The sequence below is a fragment of the Jatropha curcas genome, chromosome 3, assembly GCF_041381405.1.
Source record: "Jatropha curcas cultivar XTBG-Jc1 chromosome 3, XTBG_Jcur_1.0, whole genome shotgun sequence".
NCBI classification, from domain to species: Eukaryota; Viridiplantae; Streptophyta; class Magnoliopsida; order Malpighiales; family Euphorbiaceae; genus Jatropha; species Jatropha curcas.
Genome location: NC_143153.1, coordinates 29,827,984 through 29,847,498, shown reverse-complemented (window position 1 = coordinate 29,847,498; position 19,515 = coordinate 29,827,984). Strand labels below are relative to the sequence as shown.

Genomic DNA, 19,515 nt, shown 5'->3' with positions numbered 1-19,515 from the left:
TATTGGTGAATTATCTACTACAAATGTTCTTCATTTTTTTATTTTTTTATCTTTTCTAGTCACATTTTTTCTTGTGTTTTTTCTCTAAAAAATTAAAAATTTTTATAAAGTGAAATGAAATGACAAGAATCTTTTCTCTTTAAATTAAAGATTTCGAATTTCAATCCTATTATCTTTTTAAAGATCTGAATTAATTAAATAAGTGCATTTAAGGTACAAAACAAAAATAAAGAAAAGGAAGAAGGAAAAAAACAAAGAGAAGGTAAGAGTTATCTTGTCCAATCAATCAAAATGATGAACATCTATTCCTCAAGTGGACAAATTGAGACCACAACCTTTAATTCTCTTATCCAATTCCCAATTTTTTTTCCCATTCACAACCCAATTCACATGCAATGCTCCAATGTCATTACAAATCAATCTAAAATTATATATTTATTATATTAATTAATCACTTATCTTATTATCATATTCTCCTTGTTTAATCTTTAAACACATCCCTATGATAATGCTTAATTTTCTTAATATTACTTTGCATCAAGAATCTCACCCAATACCAAATACTAATATATATTTTTATTTTTGCTCACCTAAAAAAAAATTAATAAATAAATAAATAAATAATGCTGCTATATACAGAATCTATGCAAGATGATATTGATATATTCTTTGTACAAATGTCGGAAATCTTAATTAAAATTGACCTAAACTAGAGTCACAATCTTTGAAAGATCCTATCCATGATGATTGGTCGGTTGGGTTTTATTTTATTTATTTTATTTTATTCATTTTTCATGGTCAAAGGATTAATTATAACGAATTTATTTTTTGCCTGTGGACAATATTTGATAATTTGGAGCTATTTAAAAAAAAAGAAAAAAAAATTATTATCTATTTGTTCTTGAGATATGATTCCCACTTGAAGGAAAAAAACAGTATTGATATGTCATCTTGTGTTCTGGCTTATACACAGAGATTGACCCATAGCATGTGATCATCTTTTACTCCTTCAAGTTGAAGCCTTTTTTTGCCTAACATTTTCTTAATTAATTCTTTTTATCAGAAAATTATATATCCTGAGGGGACCGTCATTTTTAATTAATTAATTAATTAATTACCCAAATTAATTTATGATTATACTAGTCAAGGATTTTATATATATTAATAGCCAGTGTATATTGTATATTAAAGATTAATATTTTACAACTGAAAAAATTACATATTTAGGCCATAAAAACATTTTTTCTTCTAAAAAATATCATATACAATATATAATTTTCTCTCAATTCTTTATAATAATAATGAATCTCTTATATTAAATGCTTCGTAAAATTTTTTTAATAAAATTTAATTAGCTAACATTATTCACTAATTAGAATTTTATTTTAATGTTGACTTGGATTAATGGAATTTAAGTAATGAAATTAAGACATTCTATTTTTTAAATTTCTTTGTTTGATTTTAAAAAACAAAAAGTCATAATTCATAGAAATATTAAATTATTCTTTTACCTTAATTCCAAATTTTTTAGAATAAAGAAAAATTTCACATGATGAATTTTTTAATCACATCTTCTTTATTAATGATAGAATTTAAATCACTTAGGTTCCGTTTGTTTTCGTAAAATAACTTGTAGAAAAATATTTTTTAAAATTTTTCATTATTTGGGGGCTCAGGGAAATAAGTCAACAGAAAATATTTTTATGGTCAAAGGAAAATTAAGTCATTTTTTAAGGAAAACAACTTTTCATTTTCGAGAGAGTAAAACATTTTCCAGATATTGACGAATTTTATAAATTCATATTTTTTAATTTATTAATTATTATGGTCACTACCACCGACCACCATCACTAACCACCAGCGGCTTTCATAATTTATATCTTTTTTTGCATTCTTTTCATATTTAATAATAAAATTTTTAAATTATAAAATTTTTTCTATTATTATTAATATTTTTTATGATCTTATAAGATAAAAAGTTTAATATTTTTAACTAAATTTCAATATTACAATCAAACAACGAAATATAAGTCATTTGGAAAATATTTTTTAAGATGAAAATATTTTTCAGCAAGTTATTTTGCGGAAACAAACGGAGCCTTAATTTATTGTAAAAATGCTCTTCAAATTCAAAATATTATTTTTCATCTTTTTTTATTAATAATAGAATTTAAACAACTTAATTTTATTAAGAAAATATTCTTCAAAATTATAAACATTATTTTCTAAAAATAAATACAAAATTTTGTAAATTTCAAAATCCAGTAAAATTTTATACAATTTATGAATTTTGCGTTTCATAAATTCAAAACACCATTTAAAATATATATATATATATATATATATATATATATATATATATATATATATAAATGGATAGAAAATTCGAGGGAAAGAATCATGTAAGGACATTTACAACTCACATCCAAACCACCATTTAAAAAATCATACATAGAGAGGAAACTTGAGGTAAAGAAGAACATGTAAGGACATTTACAACTCACCCAAGTAGTAATATACTCAGAATTTGAGAGAGAGAACGATAAAGAAAGAAGCTTTATGTTGCTCAAATTAGGGTAATTATGGCAAGGCACATGGTCACAGATTCTCATGCTGTGGTTAACTGCACTGGGAATTTAAGCAGAGTTTAAATAGTATAATGTGAGGACCATGTCGAACTAATCATCATATGGTCAATATTGTTTTCAAATACTAGCTTTAAAGCAAGATCCCTCTGACATGCTTAATGCCCTAGTTTCAGTGCATCATCTTGATGCTTATCTTGGTCCAATCAATTTCTAACACTTTTACAAGAACATTGCATTAACCACTGTTCTTTTTACGTTAGTAACTTAACTAATGTGATGATTATATTGGCAAGCATAGAGAAAAAAAAAAAAAAAAAAATCTTAAACCCATTGTTGAACAGAACTGTGGGAACACAAAATACAGAGAATCATATTTTCTTGGATTTTATTTTCACATACAAGAAAGACAATATTGGCAAGTATTCTCTAGGTGACTGTCATTTTCTCTAGTCCAATTAAATTATGCAGATGAAGCCTAACATTTCTCATTGGATACCTATTCCTTCCTGAAACCTCCTTGGTTTTGTAAAGATTGTCTTCTCCCCTATAATAATTGCTTGTTTATCAGCTAGAAGTCTTCAAATCAAACCAATGTAGTTCAGTGATTAGGTCTGATCAAAATAGTTTAATATCCAGAACCCATTACTTAATTCTGTTGCTATGATAGTTACATGCAACCCATTCATAAATAATAAACAAACCAAGTGGTCCATGTACTGATAATTAGGTTTATATATGTATTTTTTTTTGCGGGAAGTGCTAAAGTACCAAACAAGGAATCATGAGGAAAATAGGTTTTGTTTTTCTAACAAAGTACAATAAGTGTAATGATAGCTTCTCTTCAAGTCACATGAACCATCATGTCTTGAAGGTAGATAGATAGAGAGGTATCAACATGTACCAATCAAGAAAATACATTATGACAAGAGAATATGAAAGAAGAGCCCATCAGATGCTTTTGCAGTTCTTTTTTATGAATCTTTTATTTTATTTATCATTATTATTGAATTACAATGAACCTTGAACATGCCAGCCTTTTATGTGAAGTTTAAATAAAAAGAAAAAAAAAAAAAAGGAAAGAAAAACAATATATGAAAGCTTACTATCTCAGGACTCATCACTCACTTTTTCTTTTTTAGAGTTTGAATCATGAAGATGCCTGTCATTGCAGCTTTTATTTTCTTTATGTGCTTTTTTTTTTTTTTTTGTTGGATTCCTTTTGTTTTAGTTGGGGCTAAAAATTAAAATTGGTCTAATTAAGACTGCACCATGTTTAGGCCCATATCAAGCATAGACTTAAGATAAGTTGAGACTTTAGTTTTGGACCGGAGCTTGACTAGATTGGGCTTGACTGAAGTATCAAGATAATTTTTTCAGCCCAGTAATACATGGGTCTAAGTAAGCATCCTATAATCACCATGTTGTGCATTTCAAATTTTTATTGCTTCATAACAAAATAGGCCTAATGGCATTAGTGTTCTTTTTTTATTATTTTTTAAAAAATTTATAGTAAATACTTAATTTTAATAATTTTCTGCGATAATTTTTTCCAATTCTATCAATGATTAATATGTGCATGTTGGATTGCTTTGCTTGGCAACATGGTTTAATAAAATAAAGCATCATTATCCAAGACATAGGACGGGATAATGTTTCTAGCGCTGTATATAGATATATTGCAATTTAAGAATTTTAATATTATCAATTGGAGTTGAAAGCAATATGAACAGAGATTAAATAACATTTTTTTCGATAAACAGAAAATTCTCTTTTCAGTTGAAAAATTAATTTTAATTTGTTTGATATATATATATATCAGTCCATACATCATCGGATGTCATTAAGTATTCTCCTTCGTCCAATTCGTAAAAATAATTATCACTTTACCATATGGGTGCAACCAAAATTTCACATGGTGGCATTAAACTTACTATTAATTCAGCTAAATATTACAGTTAATTCAATTTTTTTTTGGAAAGGGATTACAGTTAATTCAATCAATCTTCCTGTAACAATCTACTAATTACCAAAATTCTTTAATGATTTTATGTACAATAAATTCAATATAAAATCATAAAAAGAGAATTACATTACTACCCCAAAAAAAAAAAAAAAAAAGTCCAGTTTAATCCTTATCATAATCAAGTTATCATGAAAGGCAGATCCAATGCATCTTCACCGAAGTGGCTGGCTCCTTTAAACCATTGGTAATTCGGGCAAGGCCGGCAAGTTCAAGTCAAAGTCATGTTGACTGATTAGACTCAAGTCCATTCCCTTTTTTTCACTGTCAAATCTCCCATCGCAGCCAGTACCGCCACTTTTACTGCCACCATCATAGTGGCGCCGCTTGTGTCCACCCAGGGCCTGTCCGGAAGGAAAAGTTCTGTGGCAGATGGAGCACTCATGAGTCTTAACATTAACACTGATCACCTTAGAAATTGTTTTTGAAGTAGTGAAAGCAGAAGCAGTCTCAGATTGATCGTCATCAACAACTCCGACGGGTTTCCGGTGACTAGCTTTATGTCCAGCCAGAGCCTGGTGATTTGGAAAAGATTTATTGCAAAGTTTGCACTTATAACAGAGTTCTAGTGATGGTGACGGAGAGGAATGGTCATAGTTGGTGGCTGCGGTGGTGCCTTTAGCAAGCATAAGAAGGCAAAGAGCCAAGTATTCTTCTTCAGTAGGCGAATTTTCTGTGCGAGAACGTTTAGTTCGTTTTCGCTTAGCCGGAGTTTCAAAGGAACGATGATCTTTGTAATTATGCAGCAAGTTAGAAGGCATTGAGGGCGGAGAATTTAGAGGTTGGAGAGGTAAAAGAGAAATTGAGTGAGTGATTAAAAAGGATGGATAGACTGTGTTTTAAAATAAAAGAGGAGGAAGAAACGAGGAGGTGTAAAGTGAGTGAGGTGAGCACGTCTAATTTGGTTTGTTGGACTTGGGAGTTGGGAGTGAAGTGTGGGGTGTGCAGATGTGCATGCAAATGCAAGTGGGGACTAAAATTAGTGCCATCTTAAGACCCCTCCAAGTCAAAATAAATAAATACTACTCTCGAGTCTCGACACCGTGGAATATTAGCTAAAAATAATAAAATTAGAATTTAGTATTTATGGTCTATTTGATAAAAGTTTCACCTGTTATAATAGCTTTATCCATTAGTTATTTGAATATTTTTTCACGAAACACTAAAATTTAAACATTAATTGAGTTAATTTTTTATAAAATACTGTCTTAACCGTTAAAAGTTAGTTCAAACGTTATGTTACTGAACATTGTCAATTTTAAAAAACTATTTAAAAAATACACTTTTTTTTTTTTTTACTTGTCTCAAATTAAAGTCCTATTTTTCCTTTTAGGATAGGTAATAATCTTTACAATTTTCTATTATAGTCCTATTTAATTTGCATCTTTATCAACATATATATTATTAAATTATTACTATGAATCAAATCTTGAAATAGACATCTAATTAAATACAGACTTTTACATTCTTAAACTAGAAAAAAAATATAAGGATAAATCAAAAAAATAATTAAAAATTATAAACAATTTAACTATAAACAATATTTTCTTAATCTATATGAAAGTAAAAATTAATTAAAAATTATTTATGATTTAACTATATCTTTATTCTAGTTAATAGATTAAATTTCAGATTGAAGCTACTTCAACTAATAAAAAAGGAAAAAAAAATTAAAAATGAAGAAAACTGTCCTTTAGCTAGATTATATGTCCTTACTTGAAGAGGAACTTTCTAAGAAAACCAGGTCATCACTCTTAAAATTTTATTTATTTATTTTTTAATTTTCACAGTCATTTTTTTGCCTGTAGGATATCGAATTACAATCTACCCATCCTATAAATTTTTTGGTTAATCCTTTTTAACCAGATATCTAATAAATTAACAGTGAGAAGTAAAGTTATTTGTATCTTACTTTAAGTAAGTGAAAATACAATGCTTAAATTTCTAAAATTGTCCAAAGCAAATAAATTTGAATAAAAAGCTGTTTTAAAATTTTGGGGAGTATATATGAACGGGTTGCCAAAACTACTCATTTGATTAAGAATTTATTTCGAACATGAAACTCTCATTCTTCAAGACCAATCAGACTACATATGGTTAATATAAATTAATTTTTATTTTTTAAATAAATATATTACTTAAATTTTAATGGTTACGTAAATAAAAATCTATAAATTCAATTTTTTAATGATATTATTTATTTATTATTAAAATAATTATAAATACAATTGTCACATATGGAGTATTGGCTACTAAACTTTCCTTCCATATTGACTCTGAATCCATAAATAGAATACAAAGGAAGCTTCGACCAAACGTAAAGCATTTCCCCTCTAAACTACTGCTACAGGTAGCTTTATTAGAGTTTCTTATGAAGTTTTTTGCTATCGATCTGGTAGTCGGTAGTCGTACTTTTTAATCTGGTAAGAGGTACTTAACTCGTCCGTTTTAGCAAAGAATTTAAGAGCATGCACTTAATTCCAAATGCACTGAGAGTAGGTTAAATGAGTCGGATTGAAAATGGCATCAAAGGCGAGTCTTATGGAAAAGGCTTCCCACATGGTGGCCGACCGTTCAAATTGGATGGTGGCTGTGGCGACAGCCTTCTTGGAGGCAGCCCAACGTGGGTGTTGCCATGTTTGCCAGGTGGCTGACCGCCACATGGGCCACTAGCCACTGCCCTCTAGTAACGTGGCTCAGCCCAACCGGAAAGAGAACCATGCACACTGCACGTGAGTCATCTCAATTCTGTTGCTGCCTAGGAAAATGAACATTCATGACTAGGTTAAATTGAGAACAATACTAAGGTATTTTCAATATTACTACTTAGGAAAATTTAAGACTTGTTATTATTAATACTTAGGAAAATTGTATTTAAATAATATGATAAAATCATTACTTGTAATTAGAGAAATGCAAATTCCCTATACCTATTTAAAAAAATTGAATTACTTCTTTGAAAATTAAATTAATAATTCAAACCAAACGAATACACTCTTCTTAAAAAATGTACTTCCTTTATCCAATTAGCTTAACCAAACAAAACTTTTAAAGTAACTAATTAAATAGAAAGTAAGAAGAGAGTAATATTACTCTCTCCCTTTCATTTTAATAGCAATAATTTAATCAAATTATTATTTATCTCAAAATTAATAATTATTTATGAAGGTATTTATTCTAAATAATCTAAATGAGAGTAATATTGGAAAAATATCATTTATTACTCCTTAAAATACTCAAACGACTTATATTTGTGACAAAATAATCACCCATAAACGACTTATATTTTGGGACCGAGAAAATAATTATTTTTTTTCAATTTTATCCATATTTATTAGGTGTTTTATAGCAAAATTAAATTGTGAGCTTTTAATTTTAAAAAAGCAATTTATATATTTTACTATATATTTTTAAAAAATTAATGTATTCCAATCATTTTCTTAAACTTGTAAAAAGATCAAATGTCGCTCTTAAATAAAGTAGCATTTTTTAAAACTTACTAAGATAATGTAGTCTTTAATTGATCAAATAAATAAAGACAACCTTATTTAAAATGTTTGACTTATTTGAATTAAAATTTTTAACTTATAATTCAATCCAAAAACTATTGTATTTATGATTTTTCATACTTACAATTATAGATTTAATTCACTTAAAAATCAAATAAAAATAAATTAGACGAAATTATTGTAATTATAAGTATATGAAAGAGTATAGTTGTAAACAAACTCTAATAATATTGGTAAAAGGTAGGCCTATATCGTCTTACCCCAACTAAGAACGACACCGTATCTTCTTTATCCCTCACTCCCATCTCTTCTCTCTGAGGAAAAAAAAAAAAAAACAAAACAAAACCCCTGTACGGAAAACCCTCTCTCATCTCTCTCACTCTCGGCTGAACACACTCGCCACCTCCCTCTTTCCTCTGCTCCTTAGCCGCCAGCCACCTCTTATACTTGTCTCACGGACTATTCTCAACTAGTCATCCAGATTCAGAAAGGCCAGGGGCAATCGCCATCTTCGATTATTTTTGTAAACAGAATATTTCAAATGAGATTAACCGCTTGAAATTGGTAAGGATCTTCCCTTTCAATTTGATTTTCCTCAAAGTCCCCTTTTCTTATTTGTTTTTCGTTTTCATTAACTATGGGAAGCCATGATTCCTTCTTTATTTGTTTTTGCTTTTGCTCTACTTTAGGTTTAAAATGATGATTAAAGGTTTTTTCTTCGTGTGTATCTGATTTGCTGTTTGTGTTTTAATAGTCTTGATTTAGTTTAGATTTAAAATGAAATTAAAAAAATAACAAATGACCCAAAGTGAAGTGTGAAGGTTCTGTGTTTTCTTTTTTTTTTTTTCTTTGCTGGTTCTTCTTGTGTTATCTACATTTGTTTTGCTTCTGTTGATATAAGGGTTCATTTGAGTCCTAAATCGTAGAAAAAGAACATGGTTCATTTCTGTGTTTGAAAAAACGAATTTAGTTGCTTGGTTAAAGCGGTTTATTTGAATTTAAAGTGAATGTGATGTCTGCACATTGGACATTTTCTCTGGGCTAATTTTATGCTTTCGATTTCAAAATTCTGGTTTATTTCTAGAAATTCAGGAACTGCTGTTTCAAAATTGGTTTAATCTGTGTAGCCAATGGTGTGCTGTTTGGATTATCAACAAAAGTTTGATGGAAATATATTACTGTTTGACTGTTTGGAGTTTTTTTTTTTTATTGAGAACGTTAATGGGTTCGATTTTGATTTGGAGGTCTTACTGTTTTGTTTGTGTTCTTAGAAATTATTGCATTTGGATTAGATGTTTGGTTATAATTCAAGTAAAATAAAAATATGCTTGATGTTGGAATCTGTTCAATGAAAGAAGTTTGTTGTGTTTTTGTTTAGTCTTTTTTTGACATTGGAAAGAAGGTGATAATTACAATTGAATGCAAAAATTTATTATTCTGTGTTGCCTTATGAATATAAGAATTGTTTGATTTAAGTTTCATGTTTTTACTTTAATAATTAAGATGTATTTTGCCAAAGTCTTAAGCTTTTGGATTTTCTTTTTTCTTTTTGTCCAAATGGATATTGCAAACAACGGATTCATATAGCTGGCCCCAACTAATTCGGGACTAAGGCTTTGTTGTTGTTGTTGTTGAATCTTCAAATTTGCTGGTCATCCTAATGATTAATTTTGTGCATAATATTATGTACTACCCATTCTGTAAATTGATTTGAGTGTATAATTTTGTTTTCTCTTTTCTTTTTTTCTTCTTCCTTTTCTTCTTCTTCCTTTTCTTGTAATGAATAGGAATCATGATCTTCGTAACTCTTGGATTCTTTTGATGTGGCTGTGATAATGATGCTTGAATATAATAAACAAATTGGACAGAAAAAATTTTGGCAGCGCAACTTCTATTTATGCTATTTCTGTTTGTTTGACAAATGCATAATCTGAGCCTCTGTTTGATTGTAGAATGCACCCAGAAAACAAAACCTTTTTTCAGCAGAGAAGAGAGTGAAGCAAAAGCAAGACCTAAACATCAAATATGGCTACAAGTCTCACAAACAAGACATCAGTTACTAATCAAACCCTAAGCTTATTCAGATTATCATTCAACTTCATCAAAAGCTTTAGTACTTCGCCTTCTGCTACTGTTGCCTCTCCAACTTCTTCTGCTTCGAAGAAACCAAAACAAAGAAAGAAGAAGAACCTGTTTGAGGTTGCTCAGTTTTTACCCAATTGGGGAATTGGTTACCACATGGCTAAATCTCATTGGAAAAATGTTTCTTATGAGATCACCAAGATCAATCTCTACAAGGTCTCTCCCTTTGTTTGGTATCTCTGTCCCTTTGTCGATGGAATAACCTGAAATTAATTTTGTGTTTTTCTAGTGATCTGAAAAGTGGAGAAAGCTCAAATGTAATGCATTTTTATCACATCATCATCATTATTATTACTTTACTGTTTAGTGTTCATGTTATATTGATTTGCATTTATATCACATCATCATCATTATTATTTTACTGTTCAGTGTTCATGTTATGTTGATTTGCATTTATATCATATCATCATCATTATTATTTTACTGTTTAGTGTTCATGTTATGTTGATTTGCTGGTCTTTGTTTAGTTTTTTGAAGGATCTAGGGTTGGAATAGACTAGTTTGATTGCAGTAAAAAAAGACAGAGGCTTTTTATAACAAAAAAAAAAAAAAAAAAAAAAAAAAGAAAGAAAAATTGTTGACAGGTTTTGTATGTTGCAGGATGGTAGACATGGAAAAGCGTGGGGGATTGCTTACAAAGACGGTCAGTGTTAACTTTGCTATTTTGTTATTCCCTCGTTTGTTATTGATGTTGTTACTATTGGAGATACTTGAAAATAAAATATCTGTTCTGGTGGCGGGTGCTGCATTTGCCACTTCATTTGATTGAAAATTTAGTAATGTTGATATTGATGGTGCATTAAGGGATTCTTAGATTGTACTGTGTTTGAATTAGTGAGGAATGATGTGATAAGATCAAACTCTAGATTCAGTGTTGGGAATGAGAAATGGTTACTTTACTCAGTTTTCAACCTGGATAATAAGTTCTTCTAAACTTAGAGGTTTTGATTTTGGAACTCAAAATTAGAAAGGATCTCCAACCTCTTCCCTGTGGAGAAAAGCCTTAAATTAGAACCTGAATTGTTTAGGATTTAGTATTGGTATTCTTGTATCTTCTCTCAAGTTTAATGGTTGCAACATGGAAGTGCTAGTCGTCATTGTCTTTGCTCTGGTTTGAATTATTTTGGTTTAGTAATGGCAACTTAACCGATTAATATTTATTACAGGAGCTCCAGCTGCAGAAACTCCCAAGAAGATAAGTGGAGTCCATAAGCGTTGCTGGAGATACATTCCAAGCTTAACAAACGCTTTGTCGTTGGAAAGCAAGCCAATCTCATCAAATTCTAATGAAACGGCACCAAAGGCTGAAGTTTAGGCAAATTGATACATTTTCCTTTTTAGCTAGGACTGGTAGCTTCGTTCTGTATTTGTCAATTGAGCTTCATTGTTTTGTTTTCTTTGCTCATGGTTAAGATATATATATATATATATATATATATATATTTCTTGGTACATTGATATTTTGCACTAGAAAATAGACAGCTGACTACTAATTTTCAGTTATCCCATGCATCAGAAATAGATTTTTTTAATATTTAGAAAACAATTTTTTAAAACAAAAATGATCAAGAAATGTACTTCGGGTTGAATGAATGTTAATTTGTAAATGTTAAAAATTAAGAATTCCAATTTTGCAGAATGAATATATCCTAATTTTTTTATACAGACTCGTGTAAATCTTAAAAATAATTTCATTTGTTTGTGAAAAATATATTTTGGGACCGATAAAATAATTTTTTTCATGTTGTTTATGAATATTATGATTTTCTGTAATATCTAAATTATTTACTAGAAAATATAAATTTTCTTTCAATTTATAAGACTATAAACATGTTATATTAAGAATAAGAATTTCATTTGTTTTAAATTTCAAAACACTGTTAACAATAATACGTGATTTTCAGAACTATTTGAAAAATAATAGACAATAACGAGGAGATAATGCTCAAATATATGGAGAAGGTTAACTAATAACCCGAAACGAGACGGGCCTCATAAAACTATAAAAAGCCCAAGCCCAAGACCGGATATAAACTATAAACTGATATATTATAATTAGCTCAAGCCCGAAGCCCGGTAATCTCTCTACCATTCTTCTTCGTCCTGACCGCTATCTTTTCCTTTTCATCTCATATATTTCCTTTTGCAGAGTTTCGTTTTTCTTTGATCATAATCTGCTTCTTCAGTTGATTGGCGGTGGTAGCACGGAAACCGTAGAGCAATTCCTCTTCCGCTTCGTTTGTTATTGATTCGTCGATCTTACCCGCGCGGTAGCTCCTCTTGGAATCTTTCTCTGATTCTCGAACATCATACGAATTGCATACAGCAATTATGGATCCTCGATACACCGGAGAGATGTTGAAGTAAGATTCTTGTTGCTTATTTTTTCCTTTTTATTTTCCGTGAAATATATTTTTTATTCTAGAAAATGATTTCCTTTTTTTTTTTTCCTCTCTTTCCAAGGCATTTGGAGAAGCAGAATGAGTTGTTAACGGAAGCATATAATTCAATGTCTCATGAATTGCATAAGCTCCAGGTTGGTTCCTTTCCTTTCCGATTCTTATCTTTGTTTATGATTATTTGTTTAGAGTGTGAATAACTTCAAGGATTGATGATTAATTGAATGGGATTACTGTAATTGGAAGCTTATCAAAAAGTAAAGAAACTGTACCATAAAGGAATTGAAAGTTAGATTGTAATCACATTACACTGGAATGACAATGGACATTCTTGCCTATTGGTGTTTCTTCAAACTTGAGCTCAGTTCTGTTTCATTTTAACTACTTTCTTTAATCTAGTTCTTTGACTGAAAAGCACCTGTTCAATATTGCATTTGCATTTATGAATTTGGAATTCGTGACCACTGACCAATCAAGAAATAATATTGGAAAATATATGGTGAATGACATTTTTGATTATCTGGCTTTTTGTATACTAAATGGCGGCTAACCCCACTGAATTATTTCTTAATTATGTATGAACAAATTATGGGAATGGTTTAAATCAGTTGAGAGAGATGGGTTTCGGAATTCTATTCTTTGTTGTTTTCATCTGGAGTGTCAATCCAGACAGGACTTTAACAAAATGAATGAGAGGGAACTATGAAGCATGAACTTTTGTACAAAGTAAAATCATGCATCAAATTGAAGACATTTACATGTGCAAAACCCTTGCAACCTGATCATTTAATCAATGTTGCTTATTCAAACTATCTATGCTTCATCTCTTGCAGGTAGAGGAAGAAATGCTGATGCGAAAATTTTATGAACTTATGGCTGCTCAGGGTTTAAGTAAAAAGGTATTAGTTACCTGCCATGTTTGATTCATATTATGAAGTTTGCAGCAAAAATTGCGTGCTTGAATTCTTCTGGCTGTTATAGGAAACTAAAAATTTTGTAGCTTCATGAAAAATATGAGCTTGAAATTCGTGGACAAAATTTTATGATCTGCACTTATCTTTTATTTTATCATCGTTAATTCTTTAGCTGGAATTTCTGGCTGATAATTGGTCATCATTAATAATTGAAGTAAATTATCATAAAAAAACTTTGATATAGAGCGTAACAGAGTGATTAGCTTGGTACCCTAGCTTGGAAATAATACCTCTGTTGTTAGATTGATGGTGACAATGAGTGAGCAGTCAAGAAAGATTGATTCTAGTGCAATTTTGATTGAATTATGATGATGTTACTCAGTGTCTTTTTTCTCTATGATGCAATGTGAAGGATTCTTAATAAATGAATTGACTCATGTATTCCTTTGCAATGCAAATATTGTTGCGTTTTCTTCATCTTTCCTGTTAAACAACAAATTAACTGTTTCACCTTCATAAGTTTTTATATTTCAATAAGAAATCAATAGGTATCAAATGTCAGTATATGAGGATTAATTATCTGGTAACCAGCATTTTCTTTCCCTCGTCTGGTAAACTTATTTTCTTCTCTTTCACTACACTGCAAACAAATGTTATCAATATTTAATTTTAACTCTGGCAGAACGAAGGCAATACCAATTTTTCAATCGGTGGCCAAATTGGAGACTCCACTACTGCTTTACGTGCTAAAAGTGTTTCTGATGGTGGTGAAATTGGGGAATCAACTGCTATAATACCTACCAAGACCAATGAGTAACAGCGAGGATATCAAGTTCGCTTTGACTTTCTCATTTACTTCGAAAATTCTTGTGTTAGTAATTGTTTACCTTATGATCCTCATGTTCCCTTGTGTATAGCTACAAGTTTTGTTAACTGAGGTATTCGATCCTACAGTTTCATAAACTGTAAACCTTGTCTGTACCCTTCAATCCAAACATTTGAAAAACATAACTTCTTATCAGATTGAGTTTACGATAGCTACCTGAGTTTTACTGTATAATGTTCTTTGAATTGCAAATGAAGAATGGAGTTGCCAGAAATGGAGGCATGGTTTGTAACTCATATATAATAATAATTCCTTGTTAACATGTTTTTATGTCCTGGTCCCCCTTGTTCAATTGAGAATTTCTAATTAAATGTTACTTCATAGATTTAAGAGTTGTCTTAAGTGAAAGAAAGAAAAAAAAAAAAAAAAAAAAAAAAAAAAAAGGTGAGCAGAAAGAATTTCAGCTGCTAAAACAAGAGAGTTCAATAAATTGGGTAAAGAATCCATAAACACGATGATGTCCTTGGATTGTTGGGGTATGGTATCGTCGGACACCGCCAGCTACAGAATTCTTTTCACAGTTTTGTACAAAATATTTAAATATAAATAATTATATTTAAATTAATCAAATGACTTTTTACATATAGGGTGTGAATTTAAAACATCCTTTCCAACATAACTACCAAAAAACTAAAAGTTTCTACAAATAAATAATTATCTAATATGAAATATATTTTTCCCAAAAACGTTATTTAACATGTAAATAAATAATTATAAACTTTTATTTATCTTATTGTTAAAATTTGTCATGTATTTATGCAATTGAAGTTATACTACATCACATCTCTCTCTCTCTCTTTTAATATAATCCTTAATTTTTCTTTGTCCAATAGAAAATCTTAAAATTTTCATATTCAAAAAATAGAAAGAAAATCTTAGTGTCTCTTTTATTTAAAACTATTAGATTGCAATTGTCTTTATTACTATTTTGGTTTTCAATTATTTATTTCTGCAAATTGCAAGTAGAATTTGAGGATTTCATTGTCTGCGGAATCTTTTTTAATTATGTTATTTTTCACCTAGGTTATTCCTAGTGTTTCTCTATTTAAATTCTTGTTTTTTTTTTTTTTTTGAATTATTATTGTTTGATATAGAATAGTTTGTAAAAAACACAGAGAAAAAAAAATATTAAGATAAAAACCACAAACAATTTTGATTGAGATTTAATTATTTAGAGATAGGGGTATGAGAAAAAATACATTGCATAGAATACACGTATCAAATTGGTAACAATAAAAAAAATTTATAACTAAAAATTAAAAATAAAAAACAAAATTTAAAGCAAATATTAAACCTGTGGATTATATTATAAAAAGTGGAAAAAATTGTTAAAAGATATACAAATCCATAATCTCAAAATTATTTTCTATATTATTCAACGAAACAAATCATCAACTAATCAGAGTGGCGCAGCGGAAGCGTGGTGGGCCCATAACCCACAGGTCCCAGGATCGAAACCTGGCTCTGATAGTAGAGTAGCTTCCTGCCAAACTTTTTGGATTTTTTTCCCTACAACAATCTAGATATCTATCTTCGCATTGTCCCAAAACTCCTGAAACAATTTTTAATTGTTAAGATGGTCCAACTGTTGAACATGCAAGAGATATTTACCTACATAAATTGTAAATCTGTTCTTAACAGTGCTCCAACTTTATGTTAAAATGATGTTTAATTTAATTTACCAATATATTTCCTCCATTTGCACTTCAACTTGTTCATATTTTATCTGAATCATTTTAACTTTACAATTGTCACAACTTTTTATCATAACACCAAACCACATCTAAGCCTTAATCCCAAAACTTATTTTTCTGTTAAAACTTACTAAAAATAACAAAATTCTTTAACTCTGGCAAAGGTTATGAAAGATTAGGGTTTGTACAATGATTAGCATCTAATGATAAGGCTAAATGTCATTTTAAAAGTTTTAAATCCTATAATACTTATTGCTCAATCTCGAATGATTGGACAATAGTGCCAGATTGGGTGCCGGAGACACAATTCTTATCTAAAGATTCAAATCTCACTGCTAAAAGATATAGATAAAAAGATTTTTCTGTTTTGAGCCCACAAGTCTAACAAGTCTATGGTTTTACTTAAAAAACATTTATCCATATCTTTTAATGGTGAGATTTGAATCTTTAGCTTAGAATTGTGCCTCGAGCGCGGGGCAATGGATGTTACAAATTCACCAATCACAAATCCTCCACAAAAGAAAAGTACGAACAATTCATAAGCTAAGAACAAATAATTTGTATCAGCGTCAAGCCATCCAAAAAGTGTATCTAGATATGTAACAAACAAGTGAAGAATCAAATAGAGAAGCAATGTCTAATAGACTGAAAGTAATAGGATTGTACCAATCTAGTTTAGTACTAAAATACAAGTCAAAAGAGCATTCCCATTCTACTCTTGTGATCCACAAGACTGCACTACAAAACACTAGCTAAAAGCAGTCTCGTTAAAACAGTCTCCTAAAGGTTATGTGCTAAGTTGACCCACTTCATATTTAAGGGTAGAGTACACAAATTAAATTCACCTTGCAAACCATACCCTACCAATCTAACTTTGTAGCAAAACAAATCCAACATTCTTCATTTCCCAACACCTTCTTCAGTTACTCTGTCTAGCTCAGAATAAACCGGCAATGAAGAAAACCTGAAACAACCATGTATTGTATGTATCATATTTCAAATTTCAGTCAGGACAATTAAACCTTATTTAAAACGAGCCTTGGCGCAGTGAGTTCAAACTTTAAATTGTAGTTAGATAAGAGTTTAAGATCACAAAGAACAGGTAATATAATATGGAGCCACCAATAGAACCGCCATTGTTATACGAGTGATTAAAATAGACTGTTAAAAGGTGTTACAGTGATGGATAAAGGCTAATTAATTCAAATTAAGAATAAGAGTCAGAAAAGCTTACTGGGATCAGACGTGATGAGCATGGCAGTGCCTCCAAAGCTGCAAGAACCTCCATTTCTTTTAGTCTTTTGAAAATAGCTATTGAATGCGTAAGAAGCATGAGCAAAAACAGTATCTGGATAAAAACAATTTCCTTGAGGCAAAATCTCTGCACAATCGGCGCCACCTTTACCACAAGCATAATCCATTGCCTCCTGTAATGTCTCTGCAGGGACACTAGGCTTAGCCACACACCAAAGTTCCTGCACCACCTCTGCTGGCCCTGGTGCTGCTGGTACTATCGTACTAATTGGATTACATGGTGGCAGTGAATAACCATACGGTGCTAACGCTGGTCCACTACTAAAAGGAGGCTGTTCCTGTTGTTCTGGTGCAAAAGGGAATACCATTGGTGGTGGAGAGGCAATAGGGTAAGAGAATGGTGGTGAAGCAACAATAGGTGATGAAGGATGTGGGTTTTTGGCTACATTGGAAGGAACAGAAAACCCATTTGGGGATTCTATGCTTGAAAGTTTCCTGTTAATGGATATTTTTTGTTTTGGGTTGGTCTCCATTATATTGATCTTGTTAAAGTGAAAAGATCCAAACTTTTTTAGAAATTCAGTGCAAGATGAGACCAAACTTACAGTTTCATCCAATAAAGCAGAGAAATTTGGAGATGGATTTATCGAATATGTAGAGTTTATACTATGTAGAAACTGTAACAGAGGTTCGGTTACTCTTTCAACAAAATCATCTCTGAAAAGATCAGATTTTATGTTAAAACAGCTAGAAGAAAAGGCAGCAGAAACTTTGATCTCTTTTTCCAAACCCCATCTAGTTAGAGAGTAATAGACATTCTTAAGAGACGGTAGAACCAAAACCCAGTTGTGATTTTGACCATTTTGGCAGAGAAGAGTGTTACCCACAACAATGGTAGTGATTCGAGTAGCAGGAAACTGAGATAGGACGTGGGTTCTAAGCCAACTCTCAGCTTTCAAAACACTCCTAGAAATTTCAATGAGATCTTCAACACTAGCAGACACAGCAAATGCGTGATCTGACTTGGACATTCCTTCAAAAACTCCAGAAGTTGTATCATAGAGGTTGAGGAATTGAATATTAGTTTCTTGACCTGCACCTACAAGAAATAACAAAAAAATTAAGGATTTTGAACAAGAAGAATCATAGAACATCCATTAGCTTACCAGTAAGACCCAGAAAACAGAGAAGGAAGATGTTGAAGAAGAGCCACACCATCTTCAACATTTCTGCTTTTTAGATAAGAAGATCTTTAAATCACAAAGAAAGAGAAAACCCACTGTGTAAAATTGCTGAACACTTAAAAACACGCTCTCTGCCTCTCTCTACTTTTTCTCTCTGCCTCTGCAAGTGTACTAGTAAAGTGAAGAAAGGTACCTGGATTAATTATCAGCACTTTAATATGAAACCGAAACAGCAGAAACAGAGTTTTCAAATCAAATATTGACCAACAGCTTTCGTGGGGTACAAGAGCTGAGCAGCAAAACAACACCTCAAGAAATAGAAGCTAATAGCTATAGCTAGCTATAACATAGAAGAAGGGTCTCTGTAAAATCTTGGAACGCGTGGAGAACAGCAACAAAACATGCTGTGGGAAGTATGGGATTTGAAGAGAGAGAGAGAGAGAGAGAGAGAGAGAGTTGTCGTTTCTCTTTTGGAATGTGCGCTTTGTTTTTTTTTTTTTTTTTAATATGGGCAACCTCGAGAGGATGAATGAAGTAAACGTTGTCGTTTCTATATTGAACGACATAAGAGTCCTCTTGTTAAAGTACCGTTTCAATTTTGTAGAGCGCCGAGAACGAACATCACGGGATGTACGAATGAAACTAAACAGAAGAAGTGGGGCCAAAAATGAAAGTGGAAAAAGATAAATAGAAAAAAAGTTGGCCCCCCAACTATTCTGATTTGTAGGGCCCGTTTTTGCTTTGATGTGACAGGTTGTGGGTCCAGCTTATCGGACGGCTAAGGAGATATCATCACGGACGGATACGTAGTAGTCAATCATGGCCGTTGACGGTTTGACCTTGTCATATTGGTCCTTTAAAAAAAATACACTTACGGTTAAGTATAGGTTAGTGTATGGACCACGGACCACGCGAAAAATTGATG

At 30.8% G+C, this 19,515-nt stretch overlaps 3 protein-coding genes, 1 non-coding gene and 1 pseudogene across 5 annotated transcripts; 3 read left to right on the top strand and 2 right to left on the bottom strand.

Moving 5' to 3' along the window:
* Positions 1–4,511: 4,511 nt before the first annotated feature.
* Positions 4,512–5,627, bottom strand: LOC149497889 (zinc finger protein ZAT6 pseudogene; annotated as a pseudogene).
* Positions 5,628–8,398: 2,771 nt separating this feature from the next.
* On the top strand, positions 8,399–11,762 carry LOC105639837 (uncharacterized). The gene is made up of 4 exons (XM_012224003.4): positions 8,399–8,681; positions 10,070–10,415; positions 10,860–10,902; positions 11,426–11,762. The coding sequence occupies exons 2-4, from the start codon at positions 10,143–10,145 to the stop codon at positions 11,572–11,574; spliced, it is 465 nt and encodes a 154-aa protein (XP_012079393.1). The 5' UTR covers positions 8,399–8,681; positions 10,070–10,142; the 3' UTR covers positions 11,575–11,762.
* Positions 11,763–12,336: 574 nt separating this feature from the next.
* LOC105639838 (uncharacterized) lies at positions 12,337–14,728 on the top strand. Its single transcript, XM_012224004.4, has 4 exons — positions 12,337–12,622; positions 12,723–12,795; positions 13,492–13,557; positions 14,255–14,728. Exons 1-4 carry the CDS (start codon positions 12,591–12,593, stop codon positions 14,387–14,389), a joined length of 306 nt encoding a protein of 101 aa, XP_012079394.1. The 5' UTR covers positions 12,337–12,590; the 3' UTR covers positions 14,390–14,728.
* A 1,128-nt stretch (positions 14,729–15,856) lies between these two features.
* On the top strand, positions 15,857–15,928 carry TRNAM-CAU (transfer RNA methionine (anticodon CAU)). The gene has a single exon. It is a non-coding gene; the product is annotated as a tRNA-Met (tRNA).
* An 847-nt stretch (positions 15,929–16,775) lies between these two features.
* On the bottom strand, positions 16,776–19,034 carry LOC105639839 (O-Glycosyl hydrolases family 17 protein). Of its 2 annotated transcripts, XM_012224006.4 has the most exons (4): positions 18,784–19,034; positions 18,573–18,635; positions 17,387–18,505; positions 16,776–17,116 (listed from the first exon to the last, which is right to left on the bottom strand). In XM_012224006.4, the coding sequence occupies exons 2-4, from the start codon at positions 18,631–18,633 to the stop codon at positions 17,085–17,087; spliced, it is 1,212 nt and encodes a 403-aa protein (XP_012079396.1). In that variant the 5' UTR covers positions 18,634–18,635; positions 18,784–19,034; the 3' UTR covers positions 16,776–17,084. The 2 variants fall into 2 exon arrangements, with proteins under 2 accessions (XP_012079396.1, XP_012079395.1); XM_012224005.4 differs by lacking the exon at positions 18,784–19,034 and having other exon boundaries at positions 18,573–18,767.
* Between the last annotated feature and the right edge of the window lie 481 nt (positions 19,035–19,515).